This window comes from Centruroides sculpturatus, unplaced genomic scaffold (genome assembly GCF_000671375.1).
Source record: "Centruroides sculpturatus isolate CEXI.00-Female unplaced genomic scaffold, Cexi_2.0 scaffold137, whole genome shotgun sequence".
NCBI classification, from domain to species: Eukaryota; Metazoa; Arthropoda; class Arachnida; order Scorpiones; family Buthidae; genus Centruroides; species Centruroides sculpturatus.
Window position 1 is genome coordinate 69,926 of NW_019384453.1, and position 19,767 is coordinate 89,692.

General features: G+C 40.0%; 2 protein-coding genes across 2 annotated transcripts in view; both read right to left on the bottom strand.

Annotated features, from left to right (window-relative positions):
- Positions 1–5,450: 5,450 nt before the first annotated feature.
- LOC111620586 (pro-resilin-like) lies at positions 5,451–6,791 on the bottom strand. The gene is made up of 2 exons (XM_023362548.1): positions 6,749–6,791; positions 5,451–6,638 (listed from the first exon to the last, which is right to left on the bottom strand). Exons 1-2 carry the CDS (start codon positions 6,749–6,751, stop codon positions 5,586–5,588), a joined length of 1,056 nt encoding a protein of 351 aa, XP_023218316.1. The 5' UTR covers positions 6,752–6,791; the 3' UTR covers positions 5,451–5,585.
- An 11,085-nt stretch (positions 6,792–17,876) lies between these two features.
- LOC111620587 (tyrosine-protein kinase receptor Tie-1-like) overlaps positions 17,877–19,767 on the bottom strand; it is a 4,151-nt gene continuing 2,260 nt past the window's right edge. The window contains exons 4-6 of the mRNA XM_023362549.1: positions 18,723–18,822; positions 18,581–18,659; positions 17,877–18,472 (exon numbers count right to left, since the gene is read on the bottom strand). Coding sequence (XP_023218317.1) covers positions 18,339–18,472; positions 18,581–18,659; positions 18,723–18,822 — 313 coding nt within the window. The 3' untranslated portion in view covers positions 17,877–18,338. The remainder of the gene's footprint in view (positions 18,473–18,580; positions 18,660–18,722; positions 18,823–19,767) is intronic.

Sequence of the window (19,767 nt, forward strand, 5' to 3'; positions counted from 1 at the left end):
AGTTCGGAGTTAAACGTTTGACCACGACGAAAATCGGGAAAAACCACTTTATACGTCAGATATTCCTCATCTCGAACGCGTTCCATAGAATACATATTTTAAAATCAATTCGTTTTCAAACGATCCGTCGGGCTACTTTCGGGCTAGTAAATAATTAAGTACTGCGCAAACGAATTAGCTAGTGGCGAACCGTCGTGTCGCCATCTCGCGGTAAATTTAGTAATTAGAAATAAGTTTATTTTTAATTTAAATTTAAATATTTTTAGAAGAAAATATCGGACTCGGAACCGAAACTCCCGCTTACCGTGCAGGTGCGCCACCAATTAAGCCAATCGCTGTTTTTCTTCCAAAATATTCCAAATTTAAATTAAAAATAAACTTATTTCTAATTATTAAATTTATCGCGAGATGGCGGCGCGACGTCTATCTTTAGCGAAATTCATTTGTATTTAACGATTTCCTAGTCTTAAACTAGCCCAACGAATAACTTGGCAGATCATTTTGCGATAAAAGTAAAGCGGGTTGTTATTTCTGTTACGTGTGAGAAATGAATTATTCGTCTGTTTATATATCGAAAAAATGCTACCGTATTTAATTCGTCGCGTCATCGAAACAAAAGTAGCCTGGAAACTTTGTTTTCATTTTATAAACTCTTAAATTATTCCATAACCATTGCCAACTAAATGTAAAAGATTAACAAACAAACCTGTCATTTTATTTTTGCGATACTAAATACGTAATAAAGGCAAAATGTTCCGCGCCATCTCGTGGGAAAAATTATAATCGACGTTAAGAGAATTTAATTTTTTTCTGATCGAATTGCACCTTTTCTTTTAAGTTACATATTCTAAGTTATCGCCTTAAGCTTACACTTGTAAAATCATAGGTTAAAAACAAGGATAAATAATAAAAATACAACAAACATTAGTATTAGCATTATTGAATATCAATAGTAATATCGTTATTACGTAGTTAACGGTATACGGCATTATTTACACGAACTACATAAAAAAAACCATCTTCGATAAAACCATATAAATATATTTCGCAACGTAATAAACGGCATTTTATAAAGATTTACAAAATGATTTTTTAATTTCGAGGCAACGAGTCGCGTAACTTTTCCCACAAAAAAGTTAAATTTACGTGTCGCGCACCCGTTACGTGACTTCTAAAAACTCTATGTTATTATTATTAAATGGCGAGAAGCCTAATTCCCAGGGTAGAGAAGCGTTTTATAAACAAAATTGTAAATGCTAACAACGAGAAAGTGTTCATTAAATCCGACCCTACTCGAGATACGACACAGGACCCCCGTCTTATCTTTTCACCCTTGACCTTTATTCACCAAAATTTAATCGCGCGGATCTTCGTAAAACACAGACCTTCCCGCGAAATTTCAGAAATTTTCGACAAAAGCGCCAGAGTCGTAAAGCTCGGAAGAGGATGAAGAAAATTGTGCCCTTTACGCGCACTTTGTACGCGTAGCGGCTTTTCTAAGGAGGAGGGAGAACCTCCGACCGAATATATTCGGTCGTCCTTGGTGACGCGATGGAGTCGCTTCTTCCGAAAATATTGCGCTTTTTGTAGGAAGTAATGAATTATTCTTTTTTACATTTTCAACAATTCCGTTATAACGGCATATTTTTAATGCCCTGTCTAATATTTTCCAGAATAAAAATGAAATCGACGTTCCATCGGGTAAGAACCAGAGTTCTATCTACGTTTCAAGAACAGTTTTCGGCAGGAAAATTTAGTTCTTTCCGTAAAAGACGATGAAACCTATTATTTTTCTGCCGTAAAATTGTATGTAAGTCGGATGGAACCCCTGGTTCTCGGCTGACGATTTATTCGTCTACCTACGCGTAAGAAAAATAGTTTCGTGTTCGTTACCGAGCAGAATATAATACGTACGGATCATATATTAGAAAATGATACTATTAAAATGTTACGATCTATTTAAAATTTCTGACAGTTTTGCGAGAAATACGAGATTGTAAAAGAATAATACTCTTATTGTTGGGTTTTGGTGGGATACAAAACGTAAGGCGTATTTGTTGCGCGGTACTCGTTATTCCTAATTTTTGAGACTATAAGTACCGTAGCGCGGTATAAAATAAAAATACTGCGGGAGGAGTACCAAAACATTGGGGAAATACGCCCGTCTTATATGGATCTACGCCCGTAAAGCAGATTTGTGTTTATCGGTACCACCGTTGTCACATATTTCTTAGTATTTTGTATTTTTGGCTTCACTAAATACGATATTAATAACCAGCAATTATTTATTTGACAAATTGCCACGGGCTGCAAATTTTCGTCACAATACGCTTAAGTTTAAAGGGTACGGCCCCGTACGTCATACTTTTCCCGTTAATAACCGAGCCGTTTATCTCTGTTAGAAAGAAAACACTTGAGTGGAAATAACGTGACTTTCGGCCGAAAACGGAAGTTCGTATACAGTTAATCGGGGCCTCCCGCCCCTAAGCTTTCCATATCTGGTCTATCCTTTCGTCTATCTAACTCCGTTTTCGAGATTAAAAAAGGACGGACAAACAGCCGCGCAGACGGAAGACAGTGGGAATTTGTAGATGTACAATTTATTGAAATTGTAGCCGATCTCGACATTTCAAACAACAAAGAGATTATTACTACTCGAATCGATGGGATTACAGACTTTCGTTCGTTATCATCGACCATTTTTCGATGAGAATTTTATTATAACGGTTGAGCGGCACTTTTTTTACTTGTAAATCTGAATTTTCGTATCAACACGAGTAATCGACGAATACCTTCAAAGTCGTATCACGTTTTCCGATACGTTCCTTCTCCATTTTTAATTTCCTACCGGAAGTGGCGCCAGACCTAACGACGAACTATTTTCTTGTTCGTTGGTCGGTTGTGGTAAACTCTCTTCTCGGTCCGGGCCGAGCGAAGTACTGTATTCTTCCGTTTCGGTTTGGGTTTACTCCGGCCAAGCCAGACCAACGGAACTACTTTTCTTTTTAATTGTTGAAACGAATATTAATTTTTCCACTGGTTTGTTACTCGATTCTAAATTACTTTACTAAAGCGCCTTAAAATGTAACTTTTTTTAATTTTAAATCTTTAAATTGTAAACTCGCTTAGCGGCGATAATATCACTAAACTGTCCTTTGACTGGGAAAATTATCTTATTTGGCAATAATAATATCATTTACCGCGCAAAATCGTACATTTACCAATGTATTTAATATTTATAGGAAAGGTCCTTTTATAAGTACAGTATTGGCTGGGGCCGTAAGAAGATAACGCTATGTCCGGGTTTAATTTTACATAAAAATATATCTATATTAAAGATATTTATTATTGACACGCAATCTTTATAAATCGACGACAAAACCTTCGTCCGAAAATACCGCGGATAAAGACTTTATCGTGGCGTTGAAAAGTCACCGAGGTGGAAATTGTTAACTTTTATTCCGCAAAATATCCTCGACCCGGACTCGGGATTTTACAATGCGAGAAGAGGAATCGTCTCTTAGAATCATCCCAAAGCCGATTAAGATAATCCCTTATCGAATACTAGGTTAATCCTCGTGACGTCACCCGATACGGTAACGTTGGATAACCTTCCCATCTCTGCCAATGACTATACCGGAAACGGAAAGAATTAATATTCTATTAACTTCGCTCTATTATTATATATATTTTTTCCGATATTTAATAATAGTACGAAGGTTTGATAAATATTTTAATAAAACGATAATTTTAATACTTAGCTTTAAAAGAAATACGCCCGGGGTGGCCGGAAAGTCTGTTAACCCAGCGTCGGGCCGTTGTCCATACGGCGACTTCTCCGCCTGACGTCGTATAAACGAACACCGGACGATTTTAGCGTATTAATTTTCGTAGAAACGATAAAGGTCGCCTTGGGCGGGCCAATTTAAATTTCCAGCAGAGATTTCCTCCCAGTAAACGAGGAAGATAAAACTTTACTTCTTTATTTACGGCGGCGCGCGGGCGGAAATGTAATACGGTATTACAATTTGAAATAAAATAAATGCGTGGGGTTGTCGTAATCGTTACGAAAATATAAGTTTATTTTTCGGCATTTCGTTATTCGCCAACGAATTGTTACCACGCAAAATCTTAAATTTCGAACGAGATTAAGAAACGAATAATAATTTATTTATTATAAATTGAGTAAATTTGTTAGTTTTGTGCGTAATGCTCGGTAATCGGGCCGAGTCACCGGGTGCGCTACGTGGCGGATTACCCGCCGATCCCGACTCCCGTATAAAAATCGACGCGAATACGAATAAAATGCGAATAATATTAACCTAGTGTTTCGGTTATCCCGCGTTAAAGAGGACGGATTTGTCCCGCATTTTCGGATTGGCCCAGTGGCCCGACCGTCGGAGACTCTGGGTTTATCTAGGTTAACTTTGCACTCCGGCAGTTAAGTTTTTACCATAAAAGAAAAATGTAACTGTGTAATGCGATTTATCTTAAATGTCCGTCTTGCGCGAAGCCGGAAATTCTCCCGGGCGTTATAAACGGCCGTTTTCCATATTACGGAATCCGTATTCCTTCGTTTATTATACGCGATTTAGCTCGATTTTTCCGATTATTGCGCCCATTTTGCCGGCCAAGCTCAGATTACCACGTTATATAAAGGGAGGAGTGAAAATGTGAAAAAACTCCCAAGTTTTTTCTCTTTGGCGAGAGAATCGTGAAAATCTTTAACGTCCCTAAATGCACTCGTCGAGTTTAAAACAAAAAAAAAGTCACGTCCGAAGGTAGGGCGAAGGAGGAAGGAGACGTCGTTTGCTGGGTTTGTTACGTGGATATGGCTAAACGGAAGAGAAAATAAATCCTAATACGGGTAAGCGGAGGGGATGACGTTGTTCTGGATTAAGAAGAAGCTTCTTCCGTCACGGAGGGGAGGAAGGGAGAAAATACGAGTTTCGGCCGACGGTGGCCGACTGCAAACGGGGAGCCAGTCCATTTATCACCCTTTCCATCTGGCATCGTTTCCTCACTGGCGCAAAACTCGTTTCGCCTTGGCAATTATCGTCCTCCAAACGGTAAAAAAATAAAAGATTTCGTTCGATGCGCTTCCAGTTCAAGTTCGAGATGAATGCGGGTCGCCAATCTGGCATTTTTTGCTCTACATTTTCCAGTCAGGAAATCAGCGGGCGAGACCAAGAGTTTTATGTTTGCTTCGTCTTCTTTTTTAACTTACATACCGAAATTATTAAATCGAAATATTATATACTGAATAAATTAAGTTTACTTTTCTAATTTATGCTCTTTGAAATATAAATTTTTGTGCTTTTTTTTAATTTAAATTTCGAGTTTTTAATTATAAAATTGGGTTGGGAAGTAGAAAAGTCTGTACTTTAAACGCTCGAAAAGCGCTTTTACGCGCGGCCAGAGTTATAAAAACGTCGAGAGACTGATGCAAATCGCGAAATTTTATTAAAGTCGAGCGAGTATATTGGATACAATAAAGAAGACTGTACATAAAAGACCGACAGTTTTGGCCTCGAAACGGAGTTGACTATTTACAAAAAGACGGGCGGACATCGATTCCGGTTCTCTCATCCTTTGTTGGGGAATCCTTTGCCTCCTCCGTACTTGTATCCGTCGTACCACCCCTTCATCCATCCGTCCCACCAACCTCCGTGCGCGCCGGAAGTGGGTCCGGAATGCGTGGATCTACCCGATTCCTGGGGGTTGAGCTCGGCCGTCGAGTGCCGACCCGAGTGCGATTCTTCGCCGGAAGCGGCGGCGGACGAGTAGGGAGTCCGGATCTGTCCGGGTTGAGCGTAGGCCACTTGAGAATTGCCCTCTTGTTCGTAATTACTTCCGCTTCGTTCTCCCCCCTCGGAGTAGGTAAGTCGAGACGGAGAGTAGGAGTTACTGTATCCGCTGCTTCCTTCGCTCTGTGAATAGGGCGAGACCGCCGCTCCCTGGGTGTTTTCGGCGGCGTAACCCCCTCCCTTTCCGGCCTGTCGAGAATAAGAAGCGGGCCCGGGCACCACGGCGTATTTGCTCAGGTGAGAGTAGTCGGAGTTGGAGGACAGAGCGGAAGCGGGAAATTTACTTCCGGGTTGTTGATATTCGGAAGAGGAAGCGGAAGAGCCTTCGTACTTGGAGGGCGGAGAGTACTCGGAAGAGGAACTTCCGGAAGATCCGTACTTGGTGTCGGGTTGTCCGTAATCGGAGACGGCCGCGGTTCCGGCCGAGTATTTACCGGAAGGAGGAGAATACTCCGTCCCGGGGGAGGCGTATCCGGCCACCTGTCCGAAGGGAGAGACGGCGGCGGAGGCGTACTTGCCGTTCTGCGCGTAGTCGTTGCCGGAGGTGGCCGAAGATCCGGGTTCTCCCCAGACGAACCTGACGTGGGCCGAGTTCCCGCCTTGGCCGTAACGAGAAGAGTAACCGGAAGTGCCTTCTCCGGGCACGTAGGCGTAGTTCTGTCCCGAGCTTCCGGCGGAGTATCCGGCGTGCAAGTTGGTCTGCCAGTTCTGCGCCGATTCGGGCATGGTGAAGATCTCCCTGGTCTGTTGGCCCACCGCATACACCCGGGTGGCTCGGACGCACGTGGCCACGAAGAGGGCGAGAGTCCAGGTCAGCAGTAGTAGTTTAGCCTGAAACGGGAAAGACGTGAGTACGGAGTAACGTTAGAACGGGTGGCGAGTGCTTAAGTCAAGGTGCGTTAATCCGGAGGACGTCGTAAACAACGTTGTATCCGACTTACCATTGTGGGTACGCGAGGTAACGTCGGCGTCGGACGAGAGTGATGTAATGGGTCGAGACTGCGGAGCCGTCTTTTATATACGACGGATTCGTGACGAATGTCAACAAACTTGGCAGCTGGGGATTTTTTACCCGCCACGACTGGCGGCTCTCGTTTCACCTATTTTCCCGCACACTCCGAGCGCGGGAGTTGTTTCACCCGGCATTGGCCTACTTTAGTCGGGCGGGACGAATAAACCCTCTTCCTGTTGGCTTCTTTGTTTTTTTTTTTTTTTTTCTGGCGTAGAGGAACGACGCACCGTGCGATATCCGAGGCGACTTTCCTTCATTTATTATGATTCTGTCACTTCGTCCTCCTTTTCTTCCCTCTTCCTTAATTATTTTACCATTTTTCCAGCATCCTTTCCTCTCGATATTCCGTAAACAAAACGCCAAATATAATAACGTCGTTCCCGAGAATTTAATATTAACCCATTTATTCTTCCGCGGTCCTAAAATTTCTCTCTCGTTCTAGAAATTTTATTATTTTTTTGCCCCCTTTTTGGTCGGGACGTGCCTACCCGTGTCCTACGTAAAAACCTCAAATTTTACCAAAAGACCGTAATAAAATTTGCCAGTTTTCCCCGCAAGACGTCGCCGGTTGTCTCGGACGTTCCTTTCCCCCCTCTTCGACGTTATCCCTTTGTTCTGGCTTCTCTCGACGTTCGTTAACGTTGGAAAACGTCACTCTTTGTTATTTACCGATGTGACGGATATTTTCCTCGATGTAGGCCATCTCCTCATCTCGTCCTATTTCCGTTTGCGTAGCGAATCATTTATTGAAATGGGTATTTGCGTCGTTAACCGCGAAAAGATCTCCCTGGTCTGTTGGCCCACCGCATACACCCGGGTGGCTCGGACGCACGTGGCCACGAAGAGGGCGAGAGTCCAGGTCAGCAGTAGTAGTTTAGCCTGAAACGGGAAAGACGTGAGTACGGAGTAACGTTAGAACGGGTGGCGAGTGCTTAAGTCAAGGTGCGTTAATCCGGAGGACGTCGTAAACAACGTTGTATCCGACTTACCATTGTGGGTACGCGAGGTAACGTCGGCGTCGGACGAGAGTGATGTAATGGGTCGAGACTGCGGAGCCGTCTTTTATATACGACGGATTCGTGACGAATGTCAACAAACTTGGCAGCTGGGGTTTTTTTCCCCGCCACGACTGGCGGCTCTCGTTTCACCTATTTTCCCGCACACTCCGAGCGCGGGAGTTGTTTCACCCGGCATTGGCCTACTTTAGTCGGGCGGGACGAATAAACCCTCTTCCTGTTGGCTTCTTTGTTTTTTTTTTTTTTTTTCTGGCGTAGAGGAACGACGCACCGTGCGATATCCGAGGCGACTTTCCTTCATTTATTATGATTCTGTCACTTCGTCCTCCTTTTCTTCCCTCTTCCTTAATTATTTTACCATTTTTCCAGCATCCTTTCCTCTCGATATTCCGTAAACAAAACGCCAAATATAATAACGTCGTTCCCGAGAATTTAATATTAACCCATTTATTCTTCCGCGGTCCTAAAATTTCTCTCTCGTTCTAGAAATTTTATTATTTTTTTGCCCCCTTTTTGGTCGGGACGTGCCTACCCGTGTCCTACGTAAAAACCTCAAATTTTACCAAAAGACCGTAATAAAATTTGCCAGTTTTCCCCGCAAGACGTCGCCGGTTGTCTCGGACGTTCCTTTCCCCCCTCTTCGACGTTATCCCTTTGTTCTGGCTTCTCTCGACGTTCGTTAACGTTGGAAAACGTCACTCTTTGTTATTTAGCGATGTGACGGATATTTTCCTCGATGTAGGCCATCTCCTCATCTCGTCCTATTTCCGTTTGCGTAGCGAATCATTTATTGAAATGGGTATTTGCGTCGTTAACCGCGATAAGACACCAGATTTTTCGTTTATCCTACGAATTTTATACCAAACAAACAGACAATTTCCTGGCGAGTAAACGACGTAAACATCCCCTTTCGCTCCGTAAATACTGTATAGTTTTTATGGAAGGATGCGGAAGATCCGGATGCGAATTTAAAGTTAACGCTCCCACGAATTAAAAAAATTAATTTATGCATTAAAATTTTTACTAAATTTTGCCACCTCTTTTTCGATTTTATTATCTCCAGCGATGTTTTTTGCCCCCGTTCGAATACCAGAAATTTTATCGTCTATCGTAACGTTTGGGATTTGAACGACCCTTTCTGTGCGTGTCTTTTTCTTACGTCGCAAAAGTAATTCCGAGAATTAATTTACAATTTAAATGAAATTTGATCCGTTCGCGATTTCTTCATTAAAGTCAACCGATGCGAGTTCGTATCGACCAGGATTTGCATTATTTCGTATAGATACATAAAACGTGCGAGTAGCGAATCCCGTTACGTATTACGCGAAAAGAAGAAAAAATCTCTTATCTCGCGGGGAATAGAGTAATTGTTTTGATTTTCCGAAAAACATTTGTAAATTTCCTGCTCTTAATTGTTACGTCGCCGCGTAAAAAAGCCAATCGAGACGAAAGAAAGAGATGAAAAACTTAAACGGGATCTTCTTTTCTCGTCTTTACCGGCGGATGATTTTTTTCTCGGCTTTAATGTAATTTAAAAGTAGAATTTTACAAATGTACCGGGGAAGAATCGCGCGTTTAAGATCGAACTGGGCGAAACGGACGGGTTAATGCGCGCGGCCTATAAATTTTACGAGGAATTTAACAAAAGAAACGAAGAAAATTGCGAGTGAAGAGCTGAAAACAATGAGAAATTGGAAATTTGGATTTATTTTTGCACTCGACAAGAAGAAAAAAATAAAAAAGAAGAGACGAAGGAAACATTTCTAGATCATCAAACAATAAATGCATTTTATTAGCAATTTTATGACCTAAATCGGCTTTAAGACGTCGGAGAAAAATATAATCGAATAGGAAAAGTTTCCATTCGTTTTTCTCCTGGCACAATCGTTGGAAATCGTGCAGAAAAGACTGGTTATTTAAAAACACAACGAACCTTCCACCTTAAAAATTCGACTGGATCGACCGCGAAACACGGACTCGTAATTATAATACAGGGACGAGACAATGTAAGAAAGTCGACGTGACGGAATTGAACCCGTTTCGCTAAACTCGCGCTATTCGTTTCGTTTTTCCTTCCAGTAGAAAAAAGGAAACGAAATGGAAAGAGCGCAGAAAAAACAAAGGCGTGCGGAAATTTCTGATCTACGACGTATAAAAGAGAATCTATTAATAATGTCGCGGACGTTATCGAACTCGAACCGAAAATCGCCACTCTGTATTTAAAACGGAGATAAAATTAATTGCTAGAAAGCCGTCGACGGACGACGTTGAATATTCACCAAGGGCGATCGCTGACAATTTGCCAACTACTCTTGGTTTTTTGTATGGGGATAACGACTCCCGGTTAAACACCGTCGATGGTATCCGTCGTACCAAGTGAAATTAACGACTAACCTATATTTTGTTAGTTTATAGACGAAAAAAAACTTGTATAAAACGATACTTCTGGTATTATAACGTATTAAGAATAAGCGCCTTATCGCCGGGTTGCGACGAAGAGATTGATAAAGGTCAATTTAAAGCAGCCACGTAAAATTAATCACCCAGCTAAATGGCCACTTTGATAAAATAGTATTAAATGACCTAATTTTAAAAACTTTTAAATGTTTTTATAAAGATTATCGTAGTTTTATTCGCCCGCTTTTCCTCCTTTATGACCTGATTCAATAAAATTTCCAAAATTTTCAACTCGACGTTTCCCGTTCGTAACGTGGCCAAGAGATGGAGAAGATAGAAAAATCTCTTTAATACTTTATATAAACGCAATTATCCTTTTTCAATATTTCGCTATTCGAATCGTCCCGTTTTAATGGCGGAATTTCCATTTTTAGCTCCATTAATTCGAATTAAGTATAAATTTATGTTTTGTCGGATACAAAATACCCGAATTTCTCGGTATTCGCACGCGTGTCGCTTAATTTTACAGCACGGATACATTTTAACAAACGTAGATGTTATCGGAAGAGCGAGGGGTAGAGTTTCGCGAAAGGTGTCTCGGTCTCGCTTCGTTTCTTCGTCGCCAATGTCGAACGAAAGTTTCCTCAAAAAATAATAAAAAACCCCAATGGATGCATGCATCGCTTATCTGTTACATGATTAAATTAATCGCGCTTCCTCCCCACTATTTTCCCCGTCAAAGGGCGAAATTATTATTCTCCTTTCTTTTCTAATGCGAGTTCTATATTTTTTCATAAAAACCGAAAAAAACAATAACAATAAATATTGCAATTTTACCGAATATTTCGTCGAGAAACTAAAATTTAAATTTTAAAAAAATTGCCAATCGAACCGGCTTTAGGCTGGCATTTTAAAGCTTGAATTCTTTTCCACCTTTAATTTTCTTCCATATTTACCAGCAGAAATCGTTTAATTTTAATTACTTTCGTTGTAGGGACGACACTAATTTAATCGCCGCGCCAAGGGATGGCGATTTTTTTGTCGCTCCGTCGATATCGGATGATCGAAGCGACGTGTTAAATAACTTTAAATAGGTTAAAAGTTCGTAACGAACGGAATTAAGAGAAAAAATAAGCCCATCGATTGTTATTTGGATGGAAGGAACCCCGAAGTCAGACAATAAAACGTTTGTCGCTTCGACACCCGTCCGGGGGTCGACGGTTGTTTGGCGCAAAAAACCCGGTGGGGCAAAATAATTGGAAACAAAATATGCTAATCTGGCGCGTTGACGGAATCTATAATTAGAACCAGTTTAATTTGTCAAAACTAAAGATAAAAACTGAAGGGGGAATAAATCCCGTCGTATTTGGAACGGGCGAAACTGGGAAGAAACGGAATAGGAGAAAAGGGAGGAGAAATAAATGTAAAAGTGGGATTTTCGATGGGACGGAAAATATAAGAGACGAAACGGGATGTAAATCGGAATGTCCTCTTTTTAGCCCGAATGATTCGACGCGCATTAGCCTGGTTATCCAATGCCAAAATAATGGCTCGTCATTAACCCATTTCTTTGCGTATAGTGGCGTTTGCCGAGTGTCTTACCGCTCGACTCTCCTCCCTCCCGCAAAAAGTCGCGCCGAACAATACTTTTTTCCTACCGTTTATCGCTATTAATACCACATTCGTTCGATTTTATTTTCCGACGGTAAACGTCTTTCCGCCGAGGATAAAATATAAATTCGTAGTTGGAAAGTAAGAGCGAGAAATTGGTTAAATCCTCAATTATCGATCGGTCCCTCCGTCCTTAATTACGCCGATTAACCCTCCGGTTAATTCTATTTTGATTCGTCCTTGGTTTTTATTATTTTACATTTTTTTATTTTCGAGGAAGAAGCGAGGAATTAATGGTTTTTGTACACCCCCGGGGAAATATTTAACACATTTTTTACGCCGCGGGCGACAGCCGGCCTTTATCCATGGTAAATGCCGTTGGTCGGATTAAAACGGTCATCTTTGACAGTTCCTTTGCCAATATGTTGGATTTCTAAATAATTACGGAAAGGCGTTCGCGCATGGTATGGTATCGCGGCAATCTTTTAATTACTAAATGTATTTTATTACGAAGGGTGGTCGTTTAGGTCCTTTCCGTATTAATAATTCTACGAAATTCGAAAGGTCGTTCTAATTTTTTCCGTCGCTTCCGTCGTTCGCGTTACCCTACGTTGGGAGTGCCCGACTCGGGCCACCGTATTACGGCTAAAAGGCTCTGCTTTAAACTTAAAACAGATCTCTGACCTCGAATCCAACCCGAGGACGCTACGCTAGGCCTAAATACATTGCGCGGATGCGATTTCCTTCCGTTATATTATTTAGCGAAGAGGAAATAAGATGTCGGCAATTAATTCTGGCCAATCGATTGGCAGATTTCGTCGTCGACGAATTCGCGAAAGACACGCGATACAGAAAGGAAACTTTTGGCGAAATAGCAGACATTACGCGGAATAGAGGCGAAGGACTCGGCAAATATAGAAAACTTTTGGATTCTCCCTTTTTTGTACCAGGAAAATGCTACAAAAAGCGCGTAATGCCTCCGTTGTAACTCGTTACCGACCACATCATTAACTTACTTCGGGAAAATAAACGGTTTCGTCAACTAATTTCCGGCGTATTCTTTGTATGGCGTACGCCGTATCTGTTATTACGGTTTATACTATATTTAGAATCTTCATTGTATATTTTTATACAATGCGGTATTAAAATGTTTATGGAAGGAAATCTGCCGGGTCGGAGGAAATAAAATAACGGAAGAAAAATTACAAATACTGTTATCGAAGCCGCGATAATACTTTTTCTAAGATTTTCTTTAATTTGCGCCTCTACTCCGCGTAACGTCGGGTATTTTCTTTCGTCGTTGGATAATTCGCCAACTTTCGACCACCGACGGTGAAATTTTTTCTTATTTCCGAAATGCCAGTTTCCTGGCGTGAAATCTTTTCGCTAAACGTATATTTATTGAGATTCGATTTCCAGATTTCTCTGGGGCATAGACAGAAGATAAGAGATTGTAAATTTTCTCTCCGTCGATTAATGACACCGCCCGTTATATTTTTTATACGATAGCATCTAAAGAGTATATTGTCCTAGATGATTGAAGTGTGGGAAATCCGAGAAATCCGTTTAAACGGACCAATAATAGGTCAAAGAACGGGAGTTTGCTCTCGTGGTAATTGCCATTCTTCGCAATTTATAAGATTATTATTTTTGTTTCTTTCACCACGTCACTCGTCATTCTCGAGTTACGGACCTCGTCTAATTTAATTCGAGTTAGGCGCGTTGTCCGCGGATCGATGCCCGTCCCATTCCGACGAAATCAAATTTAGAAAAGAATCGTCGTCGTTCCGTCCAGTTTTTTCTGATAATTTCGACTAGAAAATTAAGTTTAAATTGTTTTTACGCGATGGTTATCGTTTAAATTATACTTTATGTAATGTAACTTTCTCACGCTGGGTGCGATGGGTGGGATAAGGGGAAAGAGAACGAGAGACTACCGCACTCGGGCCATAGAAATGGTAAAATTTGTCGAGGTCGCAAACCTCCGACGTGTAATTAAGTGGGTTAACCGATTTCGATTATCGATTCCGAAACGTACGAATTATTGAACCTATAAAAGCGAACGATTTGTTGGAGTGAGCGAGAACGAAATTTCTATCTATTAACGTTAATCGTCTTTCGTTTTCCTTACGACGTATTAATATTTGGCGGTTTGATCTCGTATCTTTTAATGGGATTCGGTCGTTAGCTTTTCAAACTGGATCCGAAAAGACATTTATTTCACATTTATCCAGCGCGTGACCATCGATTCCTCCGCATCCATTAAGAAGCGCCACAAATTCAAAAAGTCGTTGGAGAAATCTGACTTTTATTTCGTTTGGCAAATTTCTAACGCGTCGAAGAGATAATTGCCGGTTACGATAGAGCAAAAACGTTATTGATTTGGCAAAGACCGTCCATTTTTTCTGGGATGAGAAAATGCTCCTCGCGACTGGACACATCTCGTTTCCTTTTATTTTTTATCTGACGAAAGTGATTTAATTCGAAAATTTGGCTTCGATACGATACGCTACAATACGTTTCGATACGTCTGGCCACGTAACTACGCCGAAGCCGTGTCCGGTTGGCCGAGGTAACTTTCCGAAAGATTATTTACGTATTTCTTCGTCGTATCGCTAATTATACGGAAACGACCGGTGAAACGGAAGTGACGGAACGTTACGTAATTGGCCGAGGACGATCTACGTCCCCAAATGCCATCGTCGAGTGTAAAAGGTCTCGCTTAATTACGTATACTTATAGAAACGGCCCCGAAGTATTATTATCTGGAATTTTATGGGTCAAACGCGTATTATTTCGTCATATAGACCATAAATAACGACTTTATTAACTTATTTTACTTTATCGCCAGTGGGACGACACTCGAAACGGAATAGAGTAGTCCTATTTTAACTTATCTCGGTCGTCGTTCCCGGCCATATTTTGGTAATATTTAGTACAATTATTCGAGATAAGTAACGAAAGCGAATTTTTTGTTTAATTTTGATGAAATTTTAAAATATTTTCCCCGTTCCCAGTGACGATTTAGCCTCGCCTCGTGCGCGGAGTCGATAAAAAAAGTCGCCATTGTTTCCGTTTCCGGTAAATTACGTGTCTAAAAATAGCCGTTCTAAAAATATTTAAACGTAAATAAAACGTTTTCGTCTACGTTAAAATAATTTTGAGAACCGAAATCCACCAAATACGCAATTCTTAATGTCGAACGGGGTTACGTTGGAGAAAAATCTTTAAATCTTCTCACGTAACGCTATTTGCATTAAACCGATACGTTTCCTATTAACGCCGTTTTGGGCCCCTTCTCCTCGAGAAATATTATTAACGTGGCGTGGAAATTGCGTATCAAAAACGACGACATTTTAAGGTACTCTTTCGGCGCCAAACCGAAATTTTCTTCTCGAAATGAATTGCAAATGTAACGAAGTGTCACGGGATAAAAGTGTTTGTAGAAACGTAAACGATAAGGTAACCGGTCGTTCCTCTACCCCGACAGAATCTAATCGTATTCGTTTCGTGTATTGGAACGATAACTGGAGCTTAACTCGATCAGAAAGAATAAAGTGCGTGCTTGTAATAATTTCCTACAAGTAGTCTATAATTATAAATATTTTTTATTTGGAAACTGTTTTTCGTCAAAATATTCTTCTCGGAGTTAACGTTTTCGATTTAGTCCGATTTTCTTTTTCTTTTGTCGGACGAAATAAACGATCGGGAACGACGACGAAAGAAAGAATTGCGTCATTCAAACGATAAAGAATCGTCTTACAGTATTTTTTAAGTAATTTCGACCAATAAATTCAAAGTTTTCTTTCGTAATAAGGCGAGGTTCCATTCCGTTTCCATTATATCCCGGTGCTCGACTCCGACCACCGGTCTGTTGGCGGAAAGACAGATTTCCTCGTTTCTTAATCGAGATATAAAACGCTGGTAGTTGTTACAAGCTTTACAAATTACGAGCAAAAAGTTTCGTACGAAGTTACGAGCTACTAGTCGTAAACAACTTCGAGTGAAGTTACTTACGATCGAAAACGACTAGGATTATTATAAGTCTCGTAGCGTGTAAATATACTGCAGTTTGTAATTCTTACGCAGCGGGGCCCAGAGACGTTTCTCGGGATAATCTGTCGGGTGACGAAGTTATTCGTTAAAAGGAGACGTCGTCTACACTCGGGACCTCTGGCTAAATACTTGTATCTCGTTCCTTATTACGAAATTTGTTACGCGTCGAATCCACGATGTTCGGAAACCCGTTGGTATTGGCGTTAGCTCCCTTCTTTTATTCCTATTTACATCCATTTTTAGCGTACTAAAATTATACAAATGTTTCCGAAAGATTCCCGGTCGACGTCACGTTCGATAGTTTAACCTTACGAGGAAGTTCGATGCCGTTAGAGTCGGTACGTCGACTGTCGTCTTTCCGAATTCCATCCGTTGCACTTTGTGTTGTGTTTGAAATCTTCGCGCTATTTGTACTACTAATTTATTCGTTTCACTTTCCATCATTCGCCACTCTTCCTTTACTTATAACTCCGAGCGGGATGACGCGTACACTCTCTCTTTTATTTATCTATTTATTATTTATTTCCCGAGAATTACATTTTATCGGTTTGTGTCTATTTTCATACATTAAATGTACAACTTCCTTTACTTTCTCGCTTAGGTCAACGAATTTGATTCGAACTTTCTACGCGGATTTGAAGATTCCGAAAATTGTATTCAGATAATTAGCTTCGTCTTTCCGGAAATACGTCGATTTTTCCACCCGGGCTAATATTTACGCGTAGAACTTATAGGTCACCGGGGTATAAGACCTCCGACGTAACTAAATCGCGACGTAATCGACGGATGCCGCGTCAAACCGGATATTCGTAATAATTAAAACGGGTCTTCGTCTTCGGTGATACGTAATCCCGCATAAGGTATCTCGAAAGGGAAACACGCGCTACGTCCGTAATAAATGTCGCGCGATGAACCTTCGAGCCACGAACTCTAAAGCCGTAAAATTTCGTGTTACTCCTCGATAAGGAAGGGGTACGGTAATCCTTATCGTGGAATAACACTTTCTTATTATTAATTTTGTCAAACTTAATTACCATATTACAGAAAATTACAATTTAGAAAAATCTTATAAATAATTTTATCGGGCGCCTTACGGAAACGTCTAAAAATTAACTGATTTATTTACCTAAAACGAAATGATTTCCTCTCGTTTCGTTCCAACAGATGGCAGCATACAAATTACAAAATATTTCAGAAAAAAAGACACTTTTATCGGCATTGTTGCCGGAACATTTCGTTTTCCCAAATTCGGTTTGTTTCTTACAAATTTCTTGTAAGACGACCTCGGACTTATCTTCGTAGAAATAACTCTTTTCTGTTTCTAAAACTAAGACTTTTTTGTGACTTCGTCCCGGTAATGGAGTGGACGGTGACGAAAGAGTACGATAGATCCCACTCTTACCACCTAATTAGAAAACCTTCGTTAAGCCAGTCGTCGTATTTAATATACTGTAATGCATCGAACGGGTCGAACTTAAACGCGATGACGAACAAGAAATGCGGCAGTTAAGTAGGACATTTAATACAGCCGTAACAGATTTATAGCAGTCGTAAAAGAGGGAGTATAATTGTAAACCAAAGCCTACTGCGATGGAAAATTAAAGAGGACATTGTAAAAGTTTAAATTTCCTAGGTAACACCACTGACGTTTCGCTGGAAATAAAAGATTGTTCTTATATATTGTTAAAATATTGTATTGTAAAATACTGCCATTCCGTACAGTTTAATTACTAAAGATCTGCGCGAGTCCTTAAATAAAAAAAGTTACACAAAAAACGATAGGACGAAATACAGTATTTTCTACACGAACTTTCAAGAATTTTTCTCGAGTATCTTCGATTGTTTCGTCTGGACTGTCGAGTTTGATGGATAAAAATTGAAGGATTTTTTGTTATTGTTTTAGTGGATAAAACAATTTTTTACGATGGAAGAGACAAATTTAAAAATTAAAAATTTTCATTTATTATTCAACACAACTTGAAAATATTTACATCAATAATAATAGAATTTTTAAACGTGATTTACATGGAAGCGTCTTAATTACTCAACGGTTCGATACGTTATTAAGGCCCTCTATATTATATTTTATTAAAATTCGGCAGTGAAGTCTTTAAACTGATATAAAAATATTATTCTTATAACAATTTTATGCATTTCTCTACTCTAGAAATTTAGTTTTTGTTAAAGGTTAAATTTTTCGAAATTTTTGGCTTGGACCGTTCTCTCGGGAGGAAAATTCGTAGAAGAAAACGAAAATACGAATTTTTTTAAAAGATAATATTGGTCGTAAAAAATGAACAGATACAAAAATATAAATAGAAGTTATAAAATCGATAAAAATATTTGAAACTTGAATTCGATACCCGTCGGATCCTCCGGGGATTTTCGTCTTAAAAAGTTAATCTCGAAAAGATTCTTCGTTGGGAATTCGTAAAAAATTCATATCACGGCTTCCACGAAATCTCTGCTTTCGTCGCTTCCGTTAAAACTGAAGATGCAGTTTGTATAATTTAGTTCTTCTCCTCTCTTCGGACTCGGATACTGACGAAGCTTGATTTCTCCGTACGTCTCCTCTGCATCCCCACAAAAAACAATGGTTTACGTATTACGAACTTCCGACGACGGATGCAAAATTCTATTTTTTATACAAAAATTTCAAACAATATTCATTTTTCACTTGCCTTTTTCTTCGTCTCTATAGCTGGAGCGAGAAGAGTAAGAAAATACGGCCGATGGTTCCTGAGTAAAATCCACGTAAGACTACGAAAAATGAGACAGAATTAAAATAAATTAATGTGGGAATTTTTTAAGTTTCCAACTTACCGCGGTGTCCTGCAACATTCGATCGAATTTTTGAACTAAATCTTTAAAAGACGGTCTCTGATGCGGACTCTCTCTCCAACAAGATCTCATTATCCTGTATCTAAAAATCAAAAAACTCTTTTTAAAAGATCTTTCGCTGTTTCTTTATGAAAAATAATATTCATCGTTCCTCTTCCAGATCGAAACCTTGACTTTTAGGACCGAATTTTAAGAACTAATATTAAAATTTCCAAGTTTCCTCTCAAAATATTGAATGAAATATCGAGAAAGAACGTGAAAACTATCGAGATATTACTAATAAATTATTAACAAATAGCGATTTTCGAGCAAACTGAACAAAATTACATGCAGATAAACATGTTTGTTTATACATAATGTATGACCAGGACACGCTCTTTTTGAAATTCTCTATTAAAAAATTTATAAATTTTCTTACGTAATATCTACTTTTCGCTCAATAGAAAATAATTGGAACTTTCTAAAGTATTTCGAGAATAATTAGAGCGAATGAATGCAAATTATGAATAACGATAATTAGTTTTTGATATTTAATTAGGGGTTTAATTTAAACTCGTGATTAAATATCAAAAATATATATAAAAAGGCTCGTAGACGTACAGTACCGGGGTGCCGAAGCGGCCGGATGGCAGTCTACCGCTCTGGGGGACTCGGGCTCGAATCCAAACGGGTCGAAAAATCCCCAGGAATTTTTCGGGGGGTGGTCCGTTCGGATATGTCGGGTCCCGTCCCTCGCCACCCGCAGCGGGGCTGCCGGGTGGTGAGGGACGTTCAATTTTAGCTGTGGTTCTTAGTAAAACAGAGGATGGCTTTTATAAACTTGATACTAAAACAGGTATTTTAAACAATTGTATGCAAAATCTGAATTCAGTGTTTGCAAAGAGAGATTTTTAACGAAAGAAGATGGATGTCCCTGCTGTAGAAATATCTTTACGTCAAACAGCAATAAAACAATCCCTTGGTACTGGGCAGGGTTTCAGAAAATGTGACTGCAAATCTAAATGTACCACAAATAGGCGTGCTTGTC